Source organism: Marmota flaviventris, chromosome 7 (genome assembly GCF_047511675.1).
Source record: "Marmota flaviventris isolate mMarFla1 chromosome 7, mMarFla1.hap1, whole genome shotgun sequence".
Lineage (NCBI taxonomy): Eukaryota > Metazoa > Chordata > Mammalia > Rodentia > Sciuridae > Marmota > Marmota flaviventris.
In genome coordinates this window covers 66,778,898-66,801,669 of record NC_092504.1, presented here as the reverse complement: position 1 = coordinate 66,801,669, position 22,772 = coordinate 66,778,898, and the positions used below count along the sequence as shown (strand labels likewise).

The 22,772-nt window shown below is 39.6% G+C and overlaps 1 protein-coding gene across 1 annotated transcript; it reads left to right on the top strand.

Moving 5' to 3' along the window:
• The first annotated feature begins 1,629 nt into the window (after window positions 1–1,629).
• Window positions 1,630–21,081, top strand: Plac8 (placenta associated 8). Its single transcript, XM_027939795.2, has 5 exons — window positions 1,630–1,739; window positions 11,959–12,080; window positions 13,881–14,005; window positions 16,424–16,539; window positions 20,820–21,081. The coding sequence occupies exons 2-4, from the start codon at window positions 11,972–11,974 to the stop codon at window positions 16,526–16,528; spliced, it is 339 nt and encodes a 112-aa protein (XP_027795596.1). The 5' UTR covers window positions 1,630–1,739; window positions 11,959–11,971; the 3' UTR covers window positions 16,529–16,539; window positions 20,820–21,081.
• The last annotated feature ends 1,691 nt before the right edge of the window (window positions 21,082–22,772 follow it).

Genomic DNA, 22,772 nt, shown 5'->3' with positions numbered 1-22,772 from the left:
ATGGTTGTTATTACTACCAATGTCTTTATACCTTTATTGTTAGTATTTCTTCCTTTTTAAATGCTGGTGTAAGCAGGGCATAGTGGCACACACAGGTAATCCCAGGAACTCAGGAGGCTGAGGCAGGAGGATCAAGGGCAGTCTCAGCAACTTAGCAAGGCCGTAAGACACACTGTCTCAAAATAAAAAAATAAAAAGGGCTGGGGATATAGCTTATACATAGAGTGCCCCTGGGTTCAATCATCAGTACCAAAGGGATAAAAACTTGTTTAGAGTCTTTGAATTTTTGATTTCATAATTTAACCTGTCAAAAGACACAATTCCAACAAATTAGTGTAAAGATCTGATTAGCTTTTGGAGAATTAAGCAATATCTCATTCCCCAAAAACTGTGCAGAGGAGGTTAGCTCTATGGGCTGACAGGAACTGAAAGAAGCAGGAACAAAAAAGAAGTTATTGCAAAATACTTTCCTGATGGGGTCAAAACAGAGGGCATTCTTCCTTATATTGTTGTCTCAATTTGACTGGAATCTCCTATTTTTGGAAAACTGGACTCATCCAAAGATCTCTTTGATTACAGGGCACTCAGCACAAATGACAGCATTCTGGTTTCGTTTGTCTACTGGGACCTATGGCCGGAGGGAAGTCCAAAACAATAGGCTCCCATAAATTTTACTTAATAAAACTGCTCAGAAATGAGAGTGCCCAGCCTACCTGTCACTTACTCGGAGGTTGTTTAGAATGGGAAATCTTCTCTGGTGGAACAAGGCTGTTGTGTTAAATCATACCTGCCTAGCCTAGAAGGCACATACCAAGTCCCAGTACAGCCAATTCCTAGCTGCCACCTACTAGCCACTTAGCATTTCTTGGTTTCAGTTTCCTTGTCAGTCAAATGGGATTAATAATTGTACCACCCCCACAGAATTGTGGGGACAATTCAAGAAATGGATACATGCAAAAAGCATTTGTGGCCCTGTTTAACAGTAAGTAATCCTTGAATTCTCAATCTCTGCCAGGGAAAACAAAGCAATCCAAATAAGAAAGAAAAGAAGTGTCTAACTAGGTATGGAATTCCAGGTAGCCAGCTTTCTCCCAAATGCTCCCTGCAAGCTCCACAATTAAAATATGGTGTACACCTGTAATCCCAGTGGCTCAGGAGGCTCAGCAGGAGGATCTGGAGATCAAAGTCAGCCTCGGCAATTTAGGGAGCCTCTCAGCATGTAGTCAGACTGTCACAAAATAAAACACACCAAAAAAAAAGGTATGGGGGGAGGAAGGATAGGATGTGACTCAGTAGTTAAGCACTCCTGATATCAAAAAATAAACAAACAAATAAATAAAAATATGGCAATAAATATGTACTAAGTGGTATTTATTTATTGAATTAAAAGAGGAAAACGAAATTTAAAAATTAGCAAGCTCTGCCTGCCATGTCAAATCAATCAAACTACACAATGAATCAAATCTTTCCCTGCCTAAAAGATGTATGAGTGTACTTCACATTTGTAAGAAAAAGAACACGCCTTATTTGGCAAGACATAATCTTCATTCTTAAGATAAGAGAAACAGCTTAAAAAGCACTTTTGCCTGGATTGCACTGGCCAATCAGAATCTCCGGATTTGTTCTTTGTACTACACTGCAGTAGAAAGCCTCTACCTCTCCACGGAAGAGCTTCCACTTCTAGTAAGAGCCTCTCCTGGGCCACAAGACACTTCCTGCTCCAAGCCCATTTTGTAATTGTAAGTACTTTGAGATTAAAAACTTCTTTAAAAATTCATCTTAACACTGCAGGGGGGGATAATCGTTCTTTACAGAAATTTGATTTTCTTGTTTTTGTTCCTAAAATGCCATAGTTTCAGCTGAAAGATCATTGCTTTCTTTATCTAATTGCTTTAAATTTAATAATTTTAGTCAAATTTTAGTGTTTTGCTACATACCATGCTTTCAAAGTAATGGAAGATACAAGCTTTGAATCCTCCTCAAATACTGCTTTCAGCAGGAAACACATATTATGAGTTGTATTTACTAACTTGATCATTTAATTTCACCACATATGCATGTGTACTTGGGCTTGTCTAATTTCTCTGTGTGTGCAAAATATTTTATCTATATAAAATGTTTGGCAACAAGATATGGGAATATTGTACATTTAGCTAATAAATTATAAGAATCCTTGAATTCTCATTAGGAAAGTAAGAAAAACAGACTAATATCAAAATTAAATTCTGCTATTCGCTGATATGTATAAAGAGAGATCTCGCATTGGATAGCTTACATGAGAGATTATGTAATGAAAAATGCTTCAAGCAAAGCAAAAAAATTAAATATAAATATATAGTAGAAAGAAAAAAGAAATCTAAGTAATATGCCTAGTATCTGAGTTAATCAATATTACTAGTACTTATTAATTGATTAATGCAACATAGCATATTAATAATCCTAATTTTCTAAGATACTGGACTGTCCTCCACAACAGTGCAGTGTTCGCAGGCAGAGGAGACAGGTACAAGGTTGATCCAACTATAACTAGTGTATAAAATTAAGATATTCAAAATGTGAGCCAAATCCTGCAAGATTTCCTACAATGAGACCATTCCATGTAAAGAAAGTTCTAAAGAAAGGCACTGTCACCTCACACTTCAAGGTTTATCCACCAAGATCCCCACTTCGGTTCTTCCTGCCTCCATTTTTCCTTTTTCCTGAGTAGCTCCCACCAATTTGATCACTCTTTCTGTTCTGTGGGATCCCAGATGGCAGGAAACCAAATAAATGCATGGTCCGGCAGTGATGAGGAGAGCTGCAGGCCATGGACAGAGAACCACCGACATCTCATTAGCACTTATCAAATATAGCACAACTCTTACACAAGTGAGTGCTCAATACATATTTTCTAAATGGAATTGGACTTAGTTATTAATAACAGAAGAAAAAGGAAAAGGCAAGGACAAGGTGATACAAAGTATGCTCAGCTAGGCCCCTGACATGTGAGGGCTCTTTATTGGTGGGCAACTAAGGGGCCATGAGGTGGTTTAGCATATGATCCTTGGGCATATGGAAGGCTCTGGCATGTGTTACATCTTCCTGGAGAAAGGACACATTTTTCTAATTCTCACCAGACAGCCGCAAACTCACCAAGCTGAGTCTACACAGAAGTGCCACCTTTTTCAGTTTTGCATGATAGTGACCCGTGGTACAGGGACAGCAGCCCTGCAGGTGATCATCACAGATTCTAGGACCTTAGTCTGTTCTACCTAAGGTATAGTTTCTAAAGATAGTGTCCAGGTATCTACAAACTTTCCAAGTATTTTTTACACAGATTAAGTTTTGGAGATCGCTGAACTAAGGGGACAGGTACAAGCATAAGGTCCCTGAAAAATCTTAGAAATACTCCCACACTAAGATCTCCAGGAATTTTCTTTTTTTTTTTTCCCCTCCACTTCCTTAAATGACTAAGGTTAAAGAAATTCTTGGATAGTTAATGGTTGAAGCAGAGCCAACTGCAGTTGTTTAGGATATTTTACATTTGCTTCTGTTTTATATTTGTTGCAACTTAAAAGAAGCCTAGTATTTTGAAATGATCACAGAGCAGCATAAGAGCAAATGTGTTGCTTTCTTCTCTCAGGGTTGGTTGTTTTTCGTTTGTTTGTTTTTTTGTTTGTTTTTTTGTTTGTTTGAGGGGAGGTTTTTTTATTTGCAGTGCTGGGAGCCAAATTTAGCTTTGCACATGCTAGGCATATACTCCCCCACTGTGCTACACTCCCTGCCCCTCATCTCAGGTTTGCAACTATGCAGAAGGTATCTCATGGGAGAAGTCACAAGGCTTTCTTCAAAATAAGCTTAAGGTGACAGGTGGCAATCCTGAATGTTAGTTCCCTCTAGGACTGCTCTTCTGGGCAGGACTGGGCAGAGTAGATTTCTCAACCACTGTGGGTAACTTTCACTGGAGAGGAACTTCTCTATTAGAAATCTCTTGGGGCTCCAAGCTCCACTTCAGTTCCCAGGGCTAAAGTGGCCACTGGAAGCACCTTGATCCTCACAGTTTCCCACATTTTAAAAGAGGAAGTCAATAGTAGTGGAATAAACCAATGCATACAGCATTGACGGTTGGGCCAAAGACTGTGGTCCACCACAAGAAGGAAATAAACTTGCATACAAACTAACTGTCAGTCAGCATATGGGTAATTTGGTTGCAGCTGCTTGCTTCAGACTACACAGATTGCCTATGATTGGACTTCAAAGGCACTCAGCAAATGTCCAGTCTCAAAGTTCTAGGAAGTCTAACAGTAGACAATTTGAATACACAAATACATATGTCATATAGTGAGGGAGGACAGTCAGGTACGGGAAAGGACAATCAGATAATGGCAGGCCAGTTTTTATTCTGAAATTTTTAGATTGCTGTTATTATATTTAAAATCACACTGTAGGTCCCTTGAAAAATAAATGAGCTAAAGGAACGTGTTTTTCCTCTGAAAGAAATTACAGAAAGGATATTTATTCACTTACCCATTCAACTGCTATTTATCAAATAAGCATTGCTTCAGGTTTCAGAGGGGTTGGGGAGACAACTATAGAATCACTAGCATGGTCCCTTTAAGTTTTTCTTTTAGTCTCTGGATTTGCTTTTGTTTCCAAACAGGCTATCTCTTGTTTTGATTATAAAAGAAATAAATGCAAGCTGTAATGTTTTGCAGGGCTGGGGCTCAAGCCAAGGACCTCACACATGTGAAGTGAACAGTCTCCACTGAACTACACCCTCAGCATTAAAAGTATTTTCCAGACAATACAGAAAATTATAAAGATAAAAATGGGAAGGAAAAAAAAAACCTATCAGCCAATCACCCAAGAGATAACCATATAACATTAGCCTTTCATAATTTTTCTGGTATTTGATTATTAAAAGGGAATACAAAAGAAATCTGAATATGCTTCTTTGAGCATGTCCTGTAATAACTTTTCCCCCAAAACACTGTAGGAAGCCACTACCCAAAATATAATTTTTATCATTTTAGCACTGGAGTTCTGGATGTAGGGGGAGACCTGGATTCTAATGTATCTGGAGCCCTAAGGGGTCTTGTGAAATGCGACCTCCCCAATTACTGAGTGTTTTCCAGCGCTGGGCACTTGGCAGTGTTTAAAATTTGGGGGGGCGGGGGCAAATGGGGATTGAACCCAGGGGCGCTTAACTTCTAGACGACATCCATAGTTCTTTTTATTTTTTTTATTTTGAAACAAGGTCTCATTAAGTTCCTTAGGGCCTCAGTTGCTGACGCTGGCTTTGAACTCGGATCCTCCCGCTTGGCAATGTTTCAAATGCATTTTCTCCCCGGACCGCAAGCACAGCCTGGGCAGGATGGAAAGAAAAGAAAGTGCGCGCGGGGCTGGGGACGCCGTTAGCGAGCACCGACTGGATACCCGGTGTCTGCTAATATCTCAAAACCGTAGATCAAAATTCCCGGTCCTGTAGTGCTTCCTTTTCTCCCAAGCAAGCTAATTATTGAGGAAGGGGTAAGCAATGGAAACTGGATTATCTCAGTTTCTTTACTTCCTAGTTTCTGAGATTGACGGAATGCGTTGAGAGAGCTGTGCTTGCGTCCCGTTGATGTGGGACGTGGGCATGTACAACAGGAATCGGACCTAGGACCATCTAATAAGCGTTCACATCCCGTCTTACTTTCCGATCAGTGCTGTGAGCAGACACCACTTGCTGTCAAGTTCCACATTTATGAACGCTGGTGAGACTGGCGCCCGAGGTCGGCGGAGCGAGCAGCCCCCGGCCAGCTCCCTAGTGCCTGCGGCTGGAGCTCCTGCTCCTGGGCATCCCGGACGCCCGCGGCGGTTCCCGCCAAGTCCCCGCGGGCCGCGGCCGCCCGGATCGAGCCGCCCAAGTTCCAAGAATCTGTGGCTCCTTCCCTCCCGCCAGCGGCCCCGCAAGGTGCAACCACCTGGAGCTGGTTGTCCCAGATTGCGTGAGCGTCATCAGTGCCTGCGGTGGACTCTGTGCTGGCTGCCCTCACCATTCCGAGGCAGATGAGGTCTGGTCCTAGCAGAAGTGACCCACGGATAAATTCACAACACGGGCGGGAGGCAGAATGGGAGGGAAGCGGCAGAAAACCTCCCTCACCCAACTTCGGCTGTGTCACCATCCCTTGTCCAGCCGTGGCAGAGGAGTCCCACAGCCGCTGCGGGGAAGGGGCTTAAGCCCAGGGGTACACCCCACCTCTCTGCTTCTCTGACCCTGCTCCCTAGTAGGAGTGCCAGATCCAGAGTGCAGCCAGACAAGTTCACTCTATCCCTTCCTCCCCTGATGAAACCAGACATGATGTTGGTATCATGCTATTTGTTACTTAATCTGTAGATCTTCCTCGAATTTGACCAACTGACCCACTAATGTTCTAGGAAAGAGAAAAGCAGCCCAAGACCCGAAGAAGCTCGTGGGGCTACCAGCCAGGCTTTGTTGCTTGTAGGTTGTTGCTTGCTTTCACAGAGAATTAGCATCAGATAAGGGTACTGTGACCATAATGGGTCAAGATAAAAACACCAGCATTCCATAGTCATACCTGGACACCATGAACTTTAAACATTGTCCAAGTTTAAAGTTCTTTTCTGGCTTGTCTTTTCTTGTCTTTTCTGGCTAAAAAGAAGTGACTGCTGCCACTTTACGTGTTGCACATTTAGCCTTCTCTTGCCAGCTTTCCTCACAGATGATTTATTAAAATTGCCTGGTCATAAAATCGCCTGCACTTTCTGACAGCTCCTCCACCTCCTCGGATCTTTTCCAAGTCACTCAATGAAAGCCTGAATTCTCTAGGAGTTTTGTAACACTGAGACATTCCGCAGTTCCCTATCCTGTGCTTTCTCCCTTGCTCGACTAATAAGCTCTTGTACAAGTAATAAGCCCTACTTGTTCAGCTATGGTTACTCTTCATAGTCTCTGGCTGGACAGTGCTGACAGTCCCTTTTCTGTTCCAGGATTCAATTCAGGATCCCACATTGCATGTGATCACCATGTCTCCTTCAATCCAGAACATTTCCTTAGTCTGCACTTCTCTTTTGTGACCTTGACAGCCTTGAAGAGTATTGGGCAGTTATATTGTAGAATATCCTTCAACTGATGCTTGTCTAATACTTTCTTATAATGAGATTCTGAGTATACATTTACATCAGGAATAGCAGAAAATTAATGTTGTGCCTTTCAGTCATAATAGGCATATGACACCATTAAGTCCCATTGATGGTAATATTAACTGATCACTTGGTCAAGTGTCTGCCAGATTGCTCCACTGTAAGTCATGATTTTCCCCTTTTATAAATAGTTTCTTGTGGGGAGATACTTTGATATCATATGAATATCTTGTTTTTCATCACACTTTCAAAGGTGACTGATTTTGGCATCTTTGTATTATAAAAACATAGTTTTCCCTTTGCCTTCACACCACAACAATCAACACAAAAGACTTCTGTGACCTCAAAAGGTGTGAAGATTTCTCCCAGCCAGAAAGCAATCAATCAGTTCTGTGCCAGACACCAGCTGGGTGTTGTCTAATTCAGTTCAGTTCTGAAGTGTCAGAACTACCTGGAAAAAGCATCAAATCCCACAGATTAAGGGCTCAGTCCCCAAGACTGTCCTCACTCCACTTTGGATGCCAGTCATAGCGGTTTACATAGCGCAGTTTTACCTGTGCTTCTGACTGGCCATAAATCAGGTTTACTATAACCTGTCCTCTGGATTGATGAATTTGCTAGAGCACCTCATAGAACCCAAGGAAACACTTAATGCTTACCAGTTTATCACAAAGGATATTGCAATGAACACTGATTAAAGGATGCATAGGGCAGGATATGCGGAAGGCCATGGAGCTTTCATGTTCTCTTTGGGGTACTACTCTCCAGGTACTTCCACAGCTGCCCACAAGATTTCCAGTTCTGTCCTCTTGGTTTTTTTTTTTTTTTAACCTTTATTTTATGTATTTGTTTTTATGTGGTGCTGAGGATCAAACCCAGTTTGATCCCATGTTAGGCAAGTGCTCTACCGCTGAGCTACAACCCCAACCCTTCCTCTCAGGTTTTTATGGAGACTTCATTGCATAGCCATGATGGTTCATAGACTGGGTAGGGAAAGTCAGCAAGGCTATCTGTTCAGATTCATTCCTTCTCTGGGATATGGGGCCAGACTCCTTCTCAAATAAGAGGTCATTCTTTATGGCCAACTACCACTTTAGAAAGATGGAGGAAAATTAGAGTTTTATGATTTGCCTTGGAGAAGGGAAATTCTAGTTTCTACAACCTGCCTTGAGGATGAAGTTATGGTCCAGGAACCAGGAAAAAAAAAAAAAATATATATATATATATATATATATATATATATATATATATATATATATATATATATATATATTTGGTGCCTCAGCGGGTCCCCAAGTGCTGATACTGCCCTATCTGTTTAATTTTTTCTCATTCTTTTGAGACAGAGTCTCACTATGTTTCCCAGGCTGGCCTTGTACTCTCCTAGATTCAAGTGATCCTCCTACTGCAAACTCCTAAGTTGCTGTAACTACAGGTGCATTTCAGCTCATTCATTATGCCATCGTATGCACCTGTAGTTTGGTCACAAACCTGAAGTTTGGTCAAAGCCATATTGGAATGATCTTGAAAGACCCACAGGAGGACTTGTGATCTTTAAAACAGTGTGTGGTATATGTGTGTGTGTGTGTGTGTGTGTGTGTGTGTGTGTAACCATGAGTTCATACCTTTATTCCAATCTAACAGCACAGCACAGGACTCATTCTAGCCTTCCTCTTTTCCTTATCTGTAACTTCTTTCTCTAACAGTGAAAAACTTTGAACCTTGATCTCATTATCCACGACACACACACACACACACACACACACACACACATATATATATATATATATATATCAGTGGAGATATATATATATATATATATATATATATATATATATATATATATAATATTCCATGTAAGTTCAAAGCCAAGTGGGGGAACTTAAAGCCTATCTAAAAAGTAAAAATAAAAAGAGCTGTGGATGTATCTCAGTGGTAGAGCACTCCAGAATTCAACCCTCCCTGCCCCACAAAAAAAAAAAATTGCATGGTGCTTTGATACTACACTCAGTAATGGGAAGGAGAAGTGCCAGTAGGTATCTACTGATAATGATTATGTTCAACAGATACAAATATTCAAAATAACATTTTAAGTCTATTTCTTTTTTTAATTAAACAACTTTATATCCTCCTCCAGAATAACCAAGCATCCTTAGCATGTGGCTATTTGCTAGGATTCAGAGAACCATCTGTAAGACCAGGTCTAATTAAGTTACAATTACAGCCTTAGACATGTTTGAAGCATCTCTATCATTCACTTCCCATTGTGTGAAGAAATAACTGAGACATTGCTTAGCTTTTCAAACTCTTCTTGATTTCATATACTGCTCTCTTTTCTTGTTCAAGGGGACTACCAAGCTAGCAGGTGTTTCTAAGTAATGAGATCTAGAAAGAAAGCGGCTAATTCAAGAAATAGGAGAAGTGCAAAATAATATGAAAAAATAGAGGCCACTTGTCTGTTTTTGAAATTGGTCTATGTGGGAAAGAACATAGGAGAACAAGGAATATAATAACATTGCTAAAGTATCTAGAGGCACTATATTTTAAAATTTTTAGTGTTTTTCTTTTGTGCTTTTATAAATATGTGCTGATTTTTTTTAAAGAGAGAGTGTGAGAGAGAGAGAATTTTTTAATATTTATTTTTTAGTTTTTGGCGGACACAACATCTTTGTTTGTATGTGGTGCTGAGGATCGAACCCTGACCACAGGCATGCCAGGCGAGCGCGCTACCACTTGAGCCACATCCCCAGCCCTGTGCTGAATTCCTAAGTGGAAATGTATTACATCCCAGTATCTATCTAGCACACTGTGAGTCATGTATATTGTAAGTGCTTCATTCTATAAGACAACTGAAAGTACCTCTGAGGACCCAAAATGGATCTTGATGCTAAAGTTCCTGTTCTCCAAGGGGTCACCACAAACCAGTGGCAATGTCACATGGTCATAAGTGCTAGGGGGAGCAGGCAAGGGGAGAAAAAGAGCCTGTGGAGCGAGCCAGAAAGAACTTGAATTTTACTATTTACTTAATTTCTCTGAGCTATTATTTCTTTATCTACTAAAAAAAAAAACAAGATAATAATTTCTACTTTGCAGAACTGTTCTGGAGATTAAAGGGGCAGTGTGATTCCAATATCATGCCTGATGTAATGTAGAAACTTAATGAATATTAGCTGCTATACCAGGCAACAAGTGTTTATGAAAATCATCAAGACATTTCCCTTCTATATTTTTGTACATTGTGGCCAACTTTGTTTATATTTTTTTGATTCTTTGAAAAATTTTTTTCTTAGTGAATTAAAATTATCTTTTATTTTATTTATTTACATGCAGTGCTGAGGATTAAACCCAGGGCCTCACACATGCCAGGCAAGTGCTCTACCACTGAGCCACAGCCACAGCCCCTTGGTGCATTATAGTTACACGTAATGGTGGGATTCATTATGCCATATTCATACACGCACATACATAATTTGGTCAATCTTGGATGAGGTTGGGGATCCCTGTATTTTCCCTTGTTTGATGAGGATAATGTTCATTAAATTCATCCACAGAGATAATGGGAGCTGGGCAGGTCAGAAACCATTCCCATTTTACACATTAATAAATGGAAATTCATGTGTCTAGTTCAATGACTAATCTAAGATCACAAAGTTTCAGAAACCATGATGTGAGCAAAGATGTTCCCACTTCAAATCTTACTCACGTTCCATGACCTCACACAGCCTCTCACTATGGAGTGAAGTTAGGAACAACCTAACAAAATATGTTTTATGTGGGGCTGGGATTGTGGCTCAGCGGTAGAGCGCTCCGCTAGCATGGGTGGGACCCGAGTTTGATTCTCAGCACCACATAAAAATAAAGGCGTTGTGTCCATCTATGTCTAATAAATAAATAAATAAATAAATATTTTTTTAAAAAAAATATGTTTATGCAAACCTTGCTGGGGGCCAGAAGTGCAGCTTAGTGGTAGAGTTTGCCTTGCATTCTCCAGGCTCTGGGTTCATTCCCTAGAGCCAAAGGGTGGAGGGAACTTGGCTGGGACATACTCTCGGGGCTTACCCCTAAAATGTGGCAAGAGTCTGTCAAACCAGCACTGACAAAAGGACCCAGGCTTTCAGTAAACTGGAAGTGATGGATCAGCCTGGATGCAGGGAGATTGAAGAGGACTGCTAATCAGAAACAAAGCCCAAACTAGAGAGAGCAAGATAAAGGAGCAAGAAAGGGAAGGGTAGCTGAGTATGATGGTGCATGCCTATAACCCAGGAGACTTGAGAGGCTGAGGCAAGAGGATCCTGAGTCGAAGGCCAGCCTCAGGAATGTAGCAACACCCTGTCTTAAAAGAAAATTAAAAGGGCTGGGGATGTAGCTCAGTGGTACAGCACCACTGACTTCAGCCCCCAGTGCTACCAAAAACAAAGAAAGAAAGAAAAACAGTAAAAGAAAGAAAGAGGAAGGAGGGAATGCACACTTAAGCTTAAAATGATATAACATCAGAGAAGACGCCTTTCCACAATTCACTACTTGCCATGATTCACTATCACAGGGCAGTCATTTGTTTCCTTGTCTCGTGGATACCAGGTACCTGTCTAAAAATAGTACATGAACAACCCTGTTCCCTCCTGTGCCCCATGAGAAGCACCTGTTCACCTTACCAGTTCAGTGAATTCCTTTCCCCTGGGGCCCCCTGTCCTCTGAGGGGTGGAAACAGAAATCATGTTCTTCAAAGATCAACAGGCAACTTCATCTAAACTGCCTCGCTCGCCCGTGGGGCGCAATGCAGCAGAAGACAGCCTTTCAACCTCCAGCTGCTAATGCCAACATTTTCCTTTTCAGACCTTCCTTGGAAATGCAAAATCAGCCCACAGTCATTGTGACTCAACCTGGATTTACTCGTGCGCCCCAAAACTCCAACTGGCAGACGGGCATGTGTGATTGCTTCAGTGACTGTGGAGTCTGTAAGTGTGAGGGGAGGTGGATTACCAGCGTCCAGATCTTTCCCATGTTTCTCCCTTACTGTGTAGTAAAAATTCCTAATTTCTCACAGGCAGCTGTCAGGCAACAGTATGTTTAAGAAAAGGCTGTATGCGGATCTTAAGTTAACCCTTCTCCATCCAGTAAAGAATAGTCATACCCCCCAAATAAGTTGTGGAGATGAGAGAACAGTGAAAGACATGATTGAGTCTAAAGATGAACAGGTCTGGCCTAATCATGAAAAACAGATTGTGCATTAATGAGAGAAATATTTCAAGTTTAAATTGGTTTTAAAAAAGACTGTTCTTGGTTACACATAAGTTAAAATCAGTATTTTATAATCACGTTATGTCCATACACTGTGGATAGTTTTCACCCATAGTTTCAGCTAATGTACTGAGTCTTGTGAGTCATCACAAGACTAAACTAAAATACTTCTACTCCATCATCTTGGAGTAGAAGTATTTCAGTTTATACGTTTAGGTCTCCACACACCTAAGAATAAAGAATTCTGAAGGCGATTAACTTCTCATTGGGGAAAAAATATCTCTGACTCTACTTTATTTTCATAAGATCTCTCTAAGTGAACTTGGAATCTCTATAAGTGAATTTCCTAGGGAAGTTTGGGACCGAGACAAGAGTGACAGAGGGGAGCTACCAAGGTGCTTTGTTCTCAATACCAGCTAAGAACCAAACCCACTTATAAAACATTTTCTCTGATATCTTCTCTTTTGTCTCAACTCTACATAGTATTCTTAGACAAGGAAAGAAAATACATTAGCCTTTAACTTACCAGTGAAGTTGATCTTTGAACTGTACAAGTTAATAATTACTTTGAGAAGCATAAAAAGGAAAAATGATCTAGGTAATGGAAGTTGGGTTTGTTTATTCACTTCCATTGTCTTACTGGATTGCAGGGGCTGATGACTCATAAGACTCAGTACATTAGTTCAACATCCGCAAATTCAAGTGATAATTGAGATGAGAGTAGTAAAAGTCTCTGCAGATAGACATTTTATCCTCCAACCCCTAGAATTATTAGCCAACTAAATGAATATACAAGTTCTCATACAAGCTTAATTGCTTCATGGCAGATGTTCTTAAATGTGAATCTGACCAAATCATTTTCCCCTCTGAAAGTACGTCAGTGGTTCTCGATGACTTTCACAACAAAATCCAGACACTCACAGTTCTCTATCAACTGATCCCCAGCCTGCTTTGCATCCCACCAGCTTCATCCACTACCCACCATGGGGCTCTACCTATACAGAATGAATCCTAGCTTTGCCAGCTTGTGCCAAGTCACCTCAAAGAGGGTGTTTCCTTTTGTGGATCTGTAGAAGTCCTAATCATCTTTCAATGCTGAGCTCAGCAGCTCTTCCTCCTCAGGACCTTGGCACCACTTCTGTGCATGATCCTTGTGTCTTGAGAAGGATCCTGCTGGATAATATTTTCTGTTACTTCCCCCACTGGATGTGGTCAGGGGTGCTGTTGGTACTGAGCATGATGGGTGGAACAAGGCTAAGTGTTGGTGGACCAGTGACTAGTGGACAAAGGCACTATAGTGAAAGAATAACATACATTCAAAGGGCGGTCATTTCTGAGATGATCTGGGTTTGGGAGAAGCTGATGGAAAGCCAAACAGAAATGCTGAAGATGAACATGGCAGCACGGTACATGGCAAAGATCCCATGGCGTGGCCTGCTATTCAAGGAAGTGAACACATTTTCTGCTGTGATGGAGGCAGCCCGGAGTAACTTGTACCCCTGCTTTCATGCATCCAGGTCTCTGTGGCACATTTTGTTTCGTGTGCCTCGGGTGTCAAGTTGCAGCTGACATGAATGAATGCTGTCTTTGTGGAACAACTGTCGCAATGAGGACTCTCTACCGAACCCGATATGGCATCCCTGTGAGTCTCTTATGATTCCCTTAGTGTTCAAATATGGTACCACATTCAAAATAATTGTGGTAAACATGGAGGCTGTTTGATGGCATACCTCATCTGAGATTGATGGGTAGGAATTCCCTAGCACCTGTGCTCTGATTATGTGACTTCCTTCCAGGTTTCTGCTGAAAACATTAGAGAACAATTAATTCTCTTTTTGCAATGTATATAGTATAATGTAGGAGGATAATTTAGAACCTACTATGTCCGAAGTGCATTAGGTCACCTCACTAAATCTTCACACCATCCCTATAAAGTGGGTTCACAATATGTACAAATGAGGCCCAAAGATATGCCTTAGTAGCAGAGTTAGCCACTGTCTGTCCATGAACAGTCCATACATGCACCTTCCATTACACCTACTTCACTCTGTGCAGCAGAAGAGTTTATTATTTAAGGGTCTACAGAGCAACAAGCAATCGCATGAGCATGGATACATGTGTGTACATGCACATATATCTCTATATTTAACATAGAGAAAAATAGTGTGCGTATGTATATGTTTATATATATTTACATTTATATGCCTCCCTGTATATATGTGTATGTATATAAGGAGAGAGTGAGAACAAAAAAGGGAGAGATTCATTTTAAGGAATTGGGTCATGCAATTATGGAGGCTGACAAGCAATTATGCAATTTTGGAGGCAGGCTAGAGACATGGGGAAGAGCTGGAATTCAAGTCCACAGGAGGTGTTCTTGTGAAATCTTCCTTGCTAAGGGGAAAACAGTCCCCCCCCCAACTCCCCCCTCCCCCCCCCCCCCCCCCGCTATTAATCTCATCAATTGATTGGATGAGGCCCATTATGGAGGGTATTCTGCTTTATTCAAAGTCTACTGATTTAAATGTTAATTTCATCTAAAGAAATGTTGAGACACCCAGGCATGGTGGTACATGCCTATAATCCCAGCAACTAGGGAGGTTGAGGCAGGAGGATTGGGAGTTAAAGTCAGCCTCAGCAAAAGTGAGGTACTAAGTAACTCAGTGAGACCTTGCCTCTAAATAAAATACAATATAGGTCTGGGGGTGTGGCTCAGTAGTTGAGTGTCCCTGAGTTCAATCCCTGGTACCCAAAAAGAAAAGAAATGTTGAGCCAAATATCTGGGTACCATGGCCTAGCCAAGTACCACAGGGAACAAATGAATAAGCAGATTCTTAGGAACTTATTTCATTCCATCAAGATTATTTTATCTTTTCATTTAAAAATATTTATCTGTGTTTAAGTTACATGCTATAGAAGTTTATGACAGCCAGGCAAGGTGATGCATGCCTTTAATCCTAGCAGCTCAGGAGGCTGAGGCAGGAGAATTCCAAGTTCAAAGCCAGCCTCAGCAACTTAGTGAAGACCCTAAGCAACTTAGCAAGACCTGTGTCAAAATTTAAATTTTTGTAAAAAAGGGTGGGGTGCTAAGCATGTGGTTCAGTGATTAAGTGCCCTGGGATCAATCCCTGGTACAAAAAAAAAAGAAAGAGAGAGAAAAAAAAAGAAAGAATTTTATTTCAAATTCAAACACAGAAGTATATAAAGTGAAAAGTGAACCTCTTTGTATGCAATTTAATTATCTAGAAAAAATATTTATAGTTGTACATGGACACAATAACTTTATTTAAATTATTTTATGTGGTGCAGAAGATTGAACCTACTGCCTCACACATGCTAGGCAAGCACTCTACCACTGAGCCACAACCCCAGCCCTGACATGACTTTTTAATATGAAAGTTATCAAGATGTTTAAAGGTCTAGTAATAATGCCTTTTAAATATTCCTTAGGGGTTTGAAGAATTAATAACCATCTGAAACTGAAATTTCAGCTGGTCTTAACAAAACTTTGGAAATGAAAAGAAGAAGAAATAGAAGTATCAGTCCTAAAGACTATATCTTGTTTGACATTGATAGAGAGATAAATATAAATACAAACTGTGGATAAAAATTTAAGGGTAATCATTAATTAGATAAAAATAAATTGTGAAAAATCTTAAAGGAAACAAACAGACCTGGGAAAGATCTATTCAACAGAAAGAAGAAAATTTTATAATAAAATTAAAACCACACACATGTACACACACACACACATACACACACACACTCAGTAAATACCAAACAAAAAAACAATTTGGTCACCCATGGGTAGGATGGATTTAGATTTCTCTGCTGTGATAACATGCCATTACCATTTGGTTGGATATTTTCTTGTACTCTCAGAATTTAAAAGGAGAACATTTTGTATGTTATGGAGACTAGAGTTATACAGAAAAAAATCAGTGAACATTTTCCTGAACATATCCATCCAAATTGAATCTGAAGGATCAGTGCCGTCTGCTTTTCAAGATGCCTGAAAATCCACAGGTTACATTTCTATTTCTTTTGTGTTTTCAAACAGGGATCTATTTGTGATGACTACATGGCCACTATCTGCTGCCCTGTTTGTTCCCTTTGCCAAATCAAGAGAGATATCAACAGGAGGAGAGCCATGAATGCTTTCTAAAGAAGCTGGTGGTAAGTTGATACCAACACTCCTCCCAGAGTCTGTGGGGTTTAGAAGTATGTTTCAGGTTTTTGTAAATCATTTATTGTTAGAATAATAATTCAGTTATAACAATTCTTTAAGTCTCCCAAAGTGCTATCTTAATAAAAGGTGGATTTTAATGTCTTCTTATGTATTCTCTGAACCATATTTTAGTAAATAAAGGAATGGTGAGTTTTCTAAACTCCATAGAATCATATTGCTCAATTAGTGAAGCAATTACCACCTGTGAAATACTATTACCATTGTTTCACCAAAGTATGGTGAAACAAAAGAAGTAGAAAATTCACTCCCTAAGACAAAAAAAAAAAACTTGATAAAAGAAACTAATAATTATAAGATGGAACAGCAAATAAAAATTATAGATCTGGATCATTTTGATTGTGGCGTAAAGCATCTATCTAGTGAGGTAAAGCTAAACAGGTCAGGCTGGACAGATACATCCTGTGGTGTCAGGCCAGACAAGACACACAGCCATCTGCCCTGGTAGATTTCCAGATGCCTCAGGTCATTCGTGCTAGACAGAAACCCGAAAGGCCTCCTCAGCAAAATTAGCTTTGTTTGAGAACTATTTACACATATAGACATACTTCAATATATTTATTGATGGGATGACTAGAAACATGTACATAATCGTATAAATGTTTGTGTATAAACAGAAGTTTATTCATATGTACACACAGCCCTATCTGCCCAAGTTGTGTGCCTCACTCATAGAATAAAAACTACATGTGCAGTATTTTATACAAATGTCTATAAACACAAATGTATATTTCTAAGAAAATGACTTATAGACCTCATAAAATATATCATCTTATAACTAAACATACAAATACCCCAAATAAAAACATTAATAAACAAATATGAAAAAAATTAATAAAAAATATGAAAAAGCAAATAGAAAAACCATCCTTTTAGAGAAGGTGGACTTTGAAATGGGTGGATATAGAATTTAGAATATTTGGAAATGTTCTATAGAATTTCACCATCTAAAATTCAATCAAGTCTTTTTCCACTAATTTTCCCCAGGATTAGCTATCAAGGATGTAGTTAAGGAGAAATCAACAAAAATTTGTCAGTTACCTTCAAAGATTACACTTTGAGTATAAGAAAAAACAATACTTTTTCCATTCTTTGTAATATCGCACTTCCTGTCTGGAGTGAGGACTTCGTGTAAGTTAACAAAAACAATTCTTGGGTAATACATTAAAAAAAAAAAAAGCTCATTTGTTTAGCAAATAATGTGTCAAATATCTAATACTATGTATTATATTGCTAGATGTTGTAGACAAAAATAAATTAACTGTTCCCCCTGACTTTATAGATTTTGTACTCAAAAAGAAGGGATTAGTCAATCCCCCAAATACAATGAGGAATTTGATGCACACCTCTAGACAGAGTGCTGTTTTATGTTCAGAGGAAGAAGAGATCGCACTTCTGAGATGAATGAATGGAAGTTTCTTGAAAGAAGTGATTTTTAATTCTAAAGAGGAAGTATGTTATCTAACAAGAATAAGTGAAACCTAGACTGTGATAGGATTTAATGGAGGCTAATGGCAAAGGTGCTGGTGGAGGAGGCATAGGGAAATGAATGGATGATGCAATCATCTGCCTGGCAACAGCTCGGTGGTTACCTCCCGCCTCCCCAGCCCAGGAGGCCAGGAGGGAGCAGTTACCTGTTCTCCAAGGAGAGAACTGAGTGAGGAGGTTGCCCTAGAGGAACAGTAACCGCTCAACAGAGGAATAAGTGCGGCCTGAGTCAACCTCCCAGGATGGGGTCAAGGGAAGCTTTCTGTCCTTGTGGGCTTCCCATTGGCTGAACCCATCAAAAAGGCAGAGGGCTGCAAAGAATTGCTCTAGGTCACGGGTCAGCTTCCTATGACCTACAGCAGGGTAGACAAGAGTGGAAGTGGACCAGATGGGGCAAACAGTATCACTGACAGAAAATGTGAATAAAATTAATACATATGAATTGTTGCTTTTGATCAGCAACATTAGTGAATCCGTAGACCCTCCACCCCCACCAAAAAAATGAAAAACATCTTTATGAGCTTAGGTCCAACTTGCCTAGAATATATGGTATAAGTAGGAAAATACTGAGAAATACAAAACATTGTTTTCTTTCCACATTTTTATTGGTGCATAATAGCCGCACATAATGATGAGATTTATTGTTACATATTTGTCCATGCACGCAACAGAACAATATAATTTAGCCACTATCACTCTCCAGCACTTCCCCTCTCCCTCCCCTTTTCCAAATCCCTTAAAAATACAAGATTTTTAAGAGGTAGTTGGGGCCTTGGCATATGATGTCTTGAATATCAAGTTAATGACTCAGTAAGCTTTGGGGAGTTACTACAGACTTCAAGTGAATAGAAGTAACTTAAGAAATGATCAGCTGAGATTAGTATATAGTTGAGACTGACAGAATGAGGCCAGAAGCAAAAGTATGGGCCACTGCAACACTGTTAAATACATAAAATAAGGTGGGTACAATATGTATCCACACACATAATAATGAGTCCTGACATCTGAACTAGTTTTTGTCAACCGCAGGGAAATTATCTCACTGAATCTTTGAATTGGTTTAAAGTAAAATATCTTGGTGGTCCTGACCCCTGATCATCAATTTGGACCCTACATTATTAATTGACACTAAAACTAGAAATAAAAATATCTAAAACAGAATAAGAGAGACAAAGAGCAAAGAATGAAGACATATTAAAACACACTGAGACTTCCTCCACACAGCTAAAGAAGAGGAGAAGGAGAGAAAGAAAGAAAAGGCAGAATAGATTGGGACAAAGGGACATAGGAACCAACTGAAAAGGCTTCCCATAGCCAAAACTGGAACAATTTGAGTAACAAAATAATATAGTATTCGATTGTAATCAACACTATCATATTATCAAGAAAGGTAAAATTAAAAAAAAAAGAAAGGTAAAATTTAAAAGAAATATATATGAGGCCATACTGATATAAATAATTGAATACAATTAATTTGAAAAAAGGGTGAGTGTTGAGGGCAGGGAAAATTGGAAATTTTGAGAGCGAAGAGGTGGCAGGAGGATTTCCCTATAGAAAAAGAGTACAATCTCCCACATAGAACTCCAGATATTTGCTGTGCTGGTGGTGCACACCTGTAACCCCAGCTACTCAGAAGGCTGAGGCTGGAAGATCACAAGTTCAAAGCCAGCCTTAGCAACTTCTCAAGATCCTGTCTCAAATTTTTAAAACTAAAAATAAAAAGGGCTTGGGGTGTAGCTCAGTAGTCAAATGCCCTGGGTTCAATTCTCAGTACCACAAAAGGAAAATCCCAAACCAAAAAACCCCTCCAAGAATTTGTGTAGGTACCTTCTCCCTCAAGGGAATGGAACTTGATTCCCTTCCTCTTAAGTGTGGGTTTGCATAGTGACTTCCTTCCAAAGAACAATATGGAAAGCCAGGCAAACAAGCATACAAAGGAGAAACCTGAGAAAACTACCTCAGCCAAGTGATCAAAGTTACCTTCAACAGTGATAATCCATGTTGATGGATTGCAACCCAGAAATGATGTTATGAGAATGGTTCTTGACCTTTGTGGTATGCCTCCCGGAACTCCATACCTCTGGTCTAACCACAAGGAGAACAACAGACAAACTAAACTAGGGCACATTCTACAAAATACTTGACCAGTATCCTCAAATCCCAGAGACTCAGAAGGCTGAGGCAGGAGGATCATAAATTTGAGGCCAGCCTCGGCAACTTAGTGAGAACTTCAGAAACTTAGCAAGATGCTGTCTCAAAATAGAAAAGACTGGAGATGTGGCTCAGTGGTAAAGCACCCCTGGGTTAAATTTCCAGTACCAAAACAAAAATAAAAACAACAACAAAAACATGTCAAAGTCATCAAAAACAAGGAAAATCTGAGAAACTCAGTTTAAAGAAGAGTAAAGGAATACAACAATTAAATGTAATATAGTATCCTGGACAGGATCCAAGAACAGAAAAAGGACCTTAGGTAAAAACTGAGGAATCTGAATAAAGTAAGGTTTGATTAATAATAATCTATTTGGGTTCATTATTTATAACAAGTCTATCATAGTAGCATATAATATTAACCAACAGGAAAACTGGGCGCAGTGTATATGGAAACCTCTTTTTATTTTCTTTACAACTAATCATAAAATGATTCTGAAATTAAAAGTTAATTGAAAATTAAAGTATGGATTGAGAAAATTCAAAACTATTATTTGTATGTCCTCTCTAGGTGAAGAGCTTTTACCGAAGCAACTAAAATCAACAAACACCTCTTCAACTCAAGTTCTTCTCCATCTTTTGCAAGTGAAATATGATGGATATGTTTACTTATGATGATGTGACTCCCAAAAAATCAAATTTTTGATTTATTCTAAATAAATGTTGTGCGTTAGCATAGTTTCTCCTTGCTCTCACACTATTAAATTTTCTGGCTTATAAAATTTTTACATTACATTTGAAATGTAAACCAAATAAAGGTTTTATTAACAAGACTCTTTGTTTTGTTCTGTGCATGTTGTGCTGGAGATGGAACCCAGGACCTCATGCATGCTAAGCAGGTACTCTATCACTGAGCTGCACCCCCAGCCCTTAACAAGATTCTTTTTCTTTTCTTTTCTTTTTTTTTTTTTTTTTTTTTTTGGTGCTGGGGATTGAACCCAGGGACTTTTGCCTGAGAGGCAAGCACTCTACCAACTAAGCTATGTCCCCACCCCTTTAGCAAGATTCTTTATGCTTCTTTGCTCTAAAATACCTTTGTCACTAGTTAATTCCAGGGGTCAGTCTCATGATATTTTTCTTGTAATTTAGTTGCTTAGTGGGAGATTTTGGTCCACAGTAACTCAGCTCTTTCATCTAAAAACTTCAGAGACCATTACGGCACATTGAGTCAACAATTTTGCTCCTTTTCATGTTATCTACAAAGTATGACTAATGTGAACATAGCAAGATTTTAGGCAAAGAACACCCTAGGCCTTGCTTCCCAACTGCATACTCAAGGGTTTTGTGTTGTTGCTTTTCTTCTGTTTTGAATATGAGGTATCAGAGGAAGCAATAAAAAATTCATGATCAAATTCAGTATGACACAATTTGAGTTAAATCTTGATGGGTAAATGTGTGACAATTTTTTCCACATTTCTTATTCTATTTGATTCATCTGCAACATTTTGCCCTGAAGAAAAATCTCACTTAATTTCTCCTAGTCCTCCCCAACTTCTGAGTCTATTTCATTTGTTGGGGCAGGGGAAGTGAGGCAGAACTATCTACCTTATCGATTAATTGTGAAATTTCAGTGAGATGAACATCAAAGCCTGGAATTTAGTAAGCACTCAAGGAACACAATTGCACTGCCCCTCCGTTCCTTCCCGTGCCTCGCAGGGCTCAATCCTGGGTCCACCCTTTCATGCCATGTGTTCTTGGGTAGTGTCATCTACTCCCACAACTGCCTTCTGTAGGCCAGGCAGGATGCCAAAACCTGTATTTCCACCAGGCACAGGGGTCACACATGTAATCTCAGCAATTTGGTAGTCTGAGGCAGAATGATCGAAAGTTCTAGGCCAGCCTGGGCAATTAAGGGAGTCCCTGTCTCAAAATGCAAAATAAGAAGGGTTGGGGTTATAGCTCAGTAGTAGAGCACCCCTGGGTTCAATCCCTAGTACCACCAACAAATCTATATTTCCAAAAATCTGGGGACATGGGTGACAGAAGAACTTCATCCCAGCTGAGGATCAAAGAGCCACTGGTAACCATGAACTCATAGCTGTGCAGGGGTTTTGGAACTTCAGCTATCCAAATGGGATGAATTTACCCTAAGTCATTAAGTCCCAAGTTGTCAATTCTGCATTTATTTCAACAAAATTGACACAGATGCATTAAAATAGGTTGGAAATCATAATCTAGAGCTTATATATCCTTTATTATCATGAAGATAAAAAATGCAGATTGTCCTGTATAGGACACTGGGACAATATATATCTTTCATGTGTAGGTATGTGTGTGTGGGGGTATATATATATATATATATATATATATATATATATATATATACCCACCCACCCACACACACATATGTGATATATGCATCATGTGTGTGTATATATATATATATATATCCACCCCACCCACACACATATACAAACACACATATATGTATGTATATATGCCATTTTATGTATAGGACATTGGG

Bases quoted from the DNA above. Each gene is read 5' to 3' on its own strand.
- Plac8 (XM_027939795.2), top strand. From the start codon at position 11,972: ATGCAAAATCAGCCCACAGTCATTGTGACTCAACCTGGATTTACTCGT. The intron at 12,081-13,880 runs GTAAGTGTGAGG...TCATGCATCCAG, and splicing joins CTTCAGTGACTGTGGAGTCT to GTCTCTGTGGCACATTTTGT. The intron at 14,006-16,423 runs GTGAGTCTCTTA...GTTTTCAAACAG, and splicing joins GAACCCGATATGGCATCCCT to GGATCTATTTGTGATGACTA.